We start from the raw sequence: 6,982 nt of genomic DNA, 5'->3' as shown, positions 1-6,982 counted from the left end.
CATCGTTATAATGTATACACTATATATAAAAGTACATATTTATCACAAAGTATAAAAATAAGCCATATGTTCATACAGTGCATTACAAAGGAATAGAAAAGCACAGTGGCCCTATCAAATCAAAGAAAAAAAGAGCAATAGATTTATTGCTTGTCATGCACTGTTTTTGTATAAAAATGTCTAATTTATGTTTGTGTCAGCAGTATGTTTATTATAATTTATATTGGTGCCATGAATTTATGTACTGTGGTAAAGTGTGTGATTATCAAGTGAATTCATATGAAAGTAATTGTTGTCCTAATGCATGAACACTATATTGAAAATATTTATGTAAAACACTTGCTTCATGAAATAAACATTGATGTAGTTTAAATAATCATGCTGATAGTTATGAAATCTATTTATTGATGGTTTGGTGTTGATTAGTTTCAATGCTGATGTCATTTGCGCAAAAGGATGCATATTCATTTCACTAGGAAATTTAGTTTTGCACAGCCTTATTCAAGTAACTTGCTAGCTCAGACAATAAGAAAAGGTAATTGTTTTTATCGCCACCTAAATTTAGCATAAAATTTATGCCATGCATTTGCAAAAGTATGTAATGAGCTAAAAAATTAAAAGTTTTGCAAAAAAATATATATAAAAATATAGAATTTCAAACTAATGATTTTAATATCAAAATTAGTTTGATAAAAGTAATTAGCATGCTATCCTATTAACAGATTTGTATTTAATATAATGTATATTTTGTATAAGGTGCGTGTATAATATCTTATGTAGACATTACACAAAGGGTCTCAAGAGTTTTCACAAAACAAGCATCAATTGTCTTTTAGCCAGTTTCCCAGGTGAACAAGATTTCATATAATTAGTCATCTGCGTTAATTGGAATGGTGAAGGCATATAAAATACACTTACTTCCAGTTGCAAGTATGTTTGGATTTGTTGGTTCTGTGTGGTGGTTTGATAACGTGAACGTTGGGTTTTTGGAGTATTTGTGGGTTTTTTTGGCTATGGGTCAAGGTTGGAAAAGGTCAGTTTGTTCATTCAATCTGTGCTTGTGAATGACTCCACAAACATTTGTTAATGTGTCTTAAAATTTTGTAGGTTATCTTTGCTAGTAGTCTTCTTGTTTTGGAGGAATGCTGATGGATTTAAAAGTGAGTTGTGCTCTCTCCCTCTTATTTAAAGGAATGCGTTTAGTGAGACTTGTGTAAAAGCCTTCTGTTTTAATTCTATAGGTGGAGCATATTCAGAGTCCCATCATGGGTGGGGTCAGCCTTCTGATGGTCTTACCCCCCATGCAGTCCAGTCTTCCATGTCAGAGGTCCATGTGACTGGGACTTTGCCTGTTGAAGAAGTGGGCTCCAGTTTGTTCCCTACTAAGCCCCTGAAGAGCAAGTCAAAATGGAATCTAGCTCAGTTTGTCAAAGGTGGTTCCAGCAGCTATCCATCAATGCCCGATGCCCAGGCTACTCCAAGCAGCTCTGTATCAGTTTCCTTGCCTCTGTCCCGGAATCAACAGTCTTCAAGCAGTTTTGCGTCCTCTGGATCAACTGTTCCAGGTGTTACTGGGGGACTACGTTTGGTGACCCAATATGCTGCAAGTGGTTCTAGACCAGTTTCTACCCTAAGAGAGAGAAGTAGCTATCCTGCCCAGCTTGGTGTTTCTAGCCAATCCACCAGTGATTCTTTGCATGTGTCCAGCTCCCAAGAAACCCAAAGTGCTTTCAGTCAGTCCACCAGTATCTTGAGTTCCCAAAAGCAATATAGTGCTGCCTCTCAGGTCAGCTCTGGGGCTCAGCTTGGGGCCTCTACTGGTTTGCTCCAGCAGAGAATGAGCAGCTCTTCCAGTGGTTCTGTCCAGTCTCCAGGTAGCACAAGTCAGTTTGCCCTCGGGTCTTACCCATTTGCTGCAAGTGTGTCACTGTCCTCCCCACAAGCTGGTCCATCTACTGTTCCGGGTCCTCAGAAGCAGCTGACCTCTACCTACACTGGCAGCTCTGGCACCCAGGCAGGATCCTCTACTCCCTTCACCTTGCATGGAAGTCCTGCTTATGGATCAAGTCAGCCTCAAGGTACCACAAGTCTGTCTGCCCCTGGGTCTCCATCCTCCTATCCAGGTTTATCCCAGTCCTCACCCCAAGGTGTTGCCAGTCAATCTAGTTCACAGAAGCGGCTTACCTCCGTCTACCAGATCAGTTCTGGGCCTCAGCTTGGGGCCTCTACTGGTTTGCTCCCGCAGAGAATGAGCAGCTCTTCCAGTGGTTCTGTCCAGTCTCCAGGTAGCACAAGTCAGTTTGCCCTCGGGTCTTACCCATTTGCTGCAAGTGTGTCACTGTCCTCCCCACAAGCTGGTCCATCTACTGTTCCGGGTCCTCAGAAGCAGCTGACCTCTACCTACACTGGCAGCTCTGGCACCCAGGCAGGATCCTCTACTCCCTTCACCCTGCATGGAAGTCCTGCTTATGGATCAAGTCAGCCTCAAGGTACCACAAGTCTGTCTGCCCCTGGGTCTCCATCCTCCTATCCAGGTTTATCCCAGTCCTCACCCCAAGGTGTTGCCAGTCAATCTAGTTCACAGAAGCGGCTTACCTCCGTCTACCAGATCAGTTCTGGGCCTCAGCTTGGGGCCTCTACTGGTTTGCTCCCGCAGAGAATGAGCAGCTCTTCCAGTGGTTCTGTCCAGTCTCCAGGTAGCACAAGTCAGTTTGCCCTCGGGTCTTACCCATTTGCTGCAAGTGTGTCACTGTCCTCCCCACAAGCTGGTCCATCTACTGTTCTGGGTCCTCAGAAGCAGCTGACCTCTACCTACACTGGCAGCTCTGGCACCCAGGCAGGATCCTCTACTCCCTTCACCCTGCATGGAAGCCCTGCTTATGGTGGATCAAGTCAACTTCAAGACATGAGTCACTTTGCTGCTAGCAGTCCATATGGAGGCTTGTACTGCAAATGTGCGTTGTCACCTCCAGGTGTAGACCATCCCTCTACTTTTCAGAGTTCACAAAAGCGGTTTACCTCTAGCTATGGAACCCAATCAGGGTCTTCACCATTTACTCTGCAAGGAAGTGTCACTTTTGATGGCTCGCAGCCTCAAGGTGTTGCCAGTCAATCTGTTCATGGCTCTCTGAAGAAACTTCCATCCACCTTCGTAGGCAGCTCTGGAACCCAGGTAGGGTCCTCTACTGCTATCCTGCAGGGAGGCACTACTTATGGTGGATAATCTAAGCCTGAAGATACCGCAAGTGCGTTTGTTCCTGGGTCTCAGTCCTCTTATGCAAGTGTATCACGGTCTTCACCTCAAGATGTTGCTGGTTCTGGTCCTGCTGATTTCTCAGCAGTTTACTTCTACCTTCACCGGCAACTGATTCAAGTGCCTTTCAGAATTGAAACCCCAATAAAGGTTGGATGTCAAGCAGTTTTTGTGTGGGGGGTGTGTGTTTTTTATTTATTTTATTTTTTTAAAAAGGTGCAATGTACAGTTTAATCCCTTCACTGTCAAAGATCAGTAATGACTTCCGCTTATGTCCATCTAACAGCCCTCTTTAATTTATACTCTTACTTGATCGAAAAACAACATTGTTAGGCTCGTTTGACCACGGTTTTGATAAAACATTGCAGTGACAGTTTATGACCGGAGTGCAAAATATGTCATTTAGAATATAAATTCACCACACATTCGTATTCTGCTTCACTGAATGGTGGCAATTGCTTATCGTCCAAAGATGCATATACATTGAGATGTTTGCTCATTGTTCTCTGTCCTCCTATGCAAGTGTATCATGGTCTTCACCTCAAGATGTTGCTGGTCCTGGTACTGCTTGGTTTACAGAAATAGTTTCTCTACCTCCACAGGCAGCTATGGTAAACTGATATGATGCATGTGTCTTTCAGAATTGAAACCCTAATAAAGATTGGAAGAAAGGGTTTTTGTCTCTCTGTATGTTAAAGAGCCCCCTTTTAAATGTCAGTGAAATTGGTTTCAGTTCAATCATGGTGATAAAATGTCAGTGATCTGTATTCACTACAGTTAGTTTCATTAGTGCAGCTTTCAGAGTAGTGAAAGCAGAATTATATATTTTTTTAATCTGTGATTTACTTCTGTAGGTATGACTAGGGAATTTGATTTCCCACCAGAAACCCATTTAGTGGGTTCACTTTGTAGTTCATTTCATATTTTCAAAATCATGATTTGTTCTGAAAACTTTCAAGAGTGAAGCTACAAGAAACCGTTCCAGCTTTCACAAAATAGACTGTAAAAAAAAAAAGGTAAACGTAAAACTGATTATTCTAGAAAAGGGAAACAAAGTATACACAGAGCTGGAAATGCAATTTAAATTTCACAACTCTGTATTTCTCAGTTTATAATTATCATCCCTGCTATACTACATACTTTTGTTTCATGGTTGCTGTAAATGCGGGCGTACACAATGCGATTTTTGCTTTCTTACGAGTTCGCATGCATTTTTTTTTTTTTTTTTTTTAAATCTTATGGAAATCGCGTATTCTCGTATGGTCGCGGCTCGTATCATTTGCGATGAATTACGAGCCGAGCAGAGTGGCTTACGAGCACTTCCCGACTTCCATGTCTAAAAAGTTTGTGAGCTATCGGTTTGAATTTGTGCAGTTGAACGAGCCGATTTGTTGATTTATCTGAAGTTGACCAATCACGAACTAGGAAAACCACAGAAGAAGAAAGACGAAGACGGCAGCACCCCAGCGAATGTGGACTATTGACCAGGAGGATAAACTCGCTGAAGTCTCACAGGAACAGCGAGCGCTGTATGATGTTTCTAGCAATGTGTTCCAATGCCTTTTTAGTTCTCTCTTGCTCTCTCTCTCACACACGCATACGTAGTTTACAGGGACACTCCATAAACGTAAAGGTATTCTATACTGTATATCCCCATACATCTATCCATCACAGAAAATGCATGTTGAAAATTTATATTAAACGCTGTATAGTATTTTTTAAAAGCCATTTGGTTTACGAGGGCACAGGAATTGTCTTCACAAACCATGTTTACATGGTAATAGGGCTTGGGCGCCGAGTTGTATTCTGGGGCGTGGCGGCCCTGTTGCTAGCCTTGCGAATGTAAACATACAGCAAGTTGAACAAGAAGAGATGAGTAGAGAGAAAGAAAAAAGATGTTAATATCGCAAAAATTATGTGGGAGTTATAGGAATACGCTAAATATGGATGCCAGGGACCGGTATGTGGACAAAATCGGCACTATTAACAGTTTGGAACCATATGAAATTCCCAACAAATAGTGGAGTACAGACGGAGACTTGCTGCCGCACTTTTGCATTACAGATATCTTCGGCTACCTTGTTTGTTTTGTGAGCGCCTACACTTCAGAATAGTTCCGAAGCTACAAGTCAGTTCACAAATGGATGGGTATTTTCCTGTAAAATATCCCGTTAGCTCTTCAATCGTACCTGTCAAGTCTCTGTGTTGTTTTCCTGTTGCTACTCCTTGCCCTTCCAGTGAAACAGCTGTTTTGCTTACTTGAAAGCAACCTTAGCGTGATGTTGGGCTTTTTAAGATAGCGTGGTTGTTGTGAGAGCACGATTTCACGCCAATCTGTAACTAAAGTCACGTTAGACCTAGCTTCACAAATCGCTTAACGTTGGTTAATGCAGCAGTTTTGTAGTCCAAATTCTTATGTCAGCAGAGGGTTAGCAACAAAAAGATGAATGTTGAAATTTCCCGTATTTTGGATGAGTAACGTTAACCCAAGAAATTTCCCTTATTTTCAATGTTGACTTAAGCTATATAAATGAATATTCAGATGTTATGGTCTCCGTGGTCGCGCTATGGGTCGCGCCTCCAAGCAGGAAAATGGTGTAAAGTGAATCCATTCTCATTTTATTTTTCTCATGGCGATTATATGTTGCGCTATTACACCCCACAATACAGCAACGGTTTACCATGGTTGAAATAGATTTTTAATTAATCAAATTAAGACACACGGATGAGAGGGAGTGTGTCTAAACACTGCGCAGTAGCCCGAGTAGCAGTAAAGGAGGCTACCAACGTGGCGGCCACGCCAAGTAATGACATCACGACGCCCAAGCCCCATACCCATTTCAGATATTTATAAATCATATACAAGAACACACACACAGGGTAACCAAACGTCCCCGTTTCCTATTGCTGAAAAATAACCTGTACGTGTAGGAAACAGTAACGGCTCGTATCAATATTTTATTTGCAGTTATGAGAGAGGAAGCACAGTGACATCAGGCACGTTCCACTTGAAGCAGCGCTGCACAGAATGATCACCTGTATGACATCAAAGTACCGCGAGAGCGAATGCATTGGATTTGTGTGCTCTCTTATCGCTCTCGCGGTACTTTAATGTCATACAGTGATCCTTCTGTGCATGCAGCGGTGCTTCAAGTCGAACGCGTCTATCATCTTCGTGCGATTGCTTCTGGAATTTGCGGGTTGTAAAATCGTTTCGTATATCATCTCGTCCGTACGATTTTCAGATAAACTCACTCGTGCCGTGTGCGTGGACATATGATCTTCCGACATCCGAATTCGCACCGTGTACGCACGCCTTAAGCAAAAACAACTCTTCATCAAAACTGCACTACAAAAATCACTGTTACACACACACACAAAAAAAAAATACAATAAAATGTTGTGATACACTACAGAGAAATTACCACTCTAAAAACGCATGTTATTACCAACCCGTTCTCATCTCAGGGCCTCATATAAGGCCGTTTTGTCACGTCCTTCGGCGTTTTCTGCCCACGCATGATGACAGGCACGTGGCTTTCAACCAACTTTATTGTAAAACCATCCACAATGTTATTACACACTCAGGGCTTCGCCAGTCATCAATTCACCTCATCATTGCCTACACGTAACGGACGTTTCCCCGCAACAACGACTTATGTTTGATCTATGATTAAGATTGTCTGCACCTAATGGAGGTCAATATTTTCCATTATTTATCTTTCAAGA

The 6,982-nt window shown here is 42.1% G+C and overlaps 2 protein-coding genes across 2 annotated transcripts in view; both read left to right on the top strand.

Annotated features, from left to right (window-relative positions):
• Positions 1 to 376, top strand: part of LOC128021320 (V-type proton ATPase subunit B, brain isoform) — a 12,047-nt gene extending 11,671 nt beyond the window's left edge. The window contains exon 14 of the mRNA XM_052608431.1: positions 1 to 376. This exon is cut by the window's left edge and continues 524 nt beyond it. The gene's annotated coding sequence lies outside the window, so the exon portion shown is untranslated.
• A 544-nt stretch (positions 377 to 920) lies between these two features.
• LOC128021319 (mucin-12) lies at positions 921 to 3,418 on the top strand. Its single transcript, XM_052608430.1, has 3 exons — positions 921 to 1,033; positions 1,108 to 1,160; positions 1,242 to 3,418. Exons 1-3 carry the CDS (start codon positions 933 to 935, stop codon positions 3,221 to 3,223), a joined length of 2,136 nt encoding a protein of 711 aa, XP_052464390.1. The 5' UTR covers positions 921 to 932; the 3' UTR covers positions 3,224 to 3,418.
• The last annotated feature ends 3,564 nt before the right edge of the window (positions 3,419 to 6,982 follow it).

This window comes from Carassius gibelio, chromosome A10 (assembly GCF_023724105.1).
Source record: "Carassius gibelio isolate Cgi1373 ecotype wild population from Czech Republic chromosome A10, carGib1.2-hapl.c, whole genome shotgun sequence".
In the NCBI taxonomy this organism is placed as follows: Eukaryota; Metazoa; Chordata; class Actinopteri; order Cypriniformes; family Cyprinidae; genus Carassius; species Carassius gibelio.
The sequence above is the reverse complement of the archived record's forward strand: the minus strand, read 5'-3'. Positions and strand labels throughout refer to the sequence as shown.

Excerpts from the sequence above, each read along its gene's own strand:
- LOC128021319 (XM_052608430.1), top strand. The coding sequence starts at position 933 with ATGTTTGGATTTGTTGGTTCTGTGTGGTGGTTTGATAACGTGAACGTT. Across the intron at positions 1,034-1,107 it reads ATGGGTCAAGGTTGGAAAAG|GTTATCTTTGCTAGTAGTCT; the intron begins GTCAGTTTGTTC and ends AAAATTTTGTAG. Across the intron at positions 1,161-1,241 it reads GAATGCTGATGGATTTAAAA|GTGGAGCATATTCAGAGTCC; the intron begins GTGAGTTGTGCT and ends TTAATTCTATAG.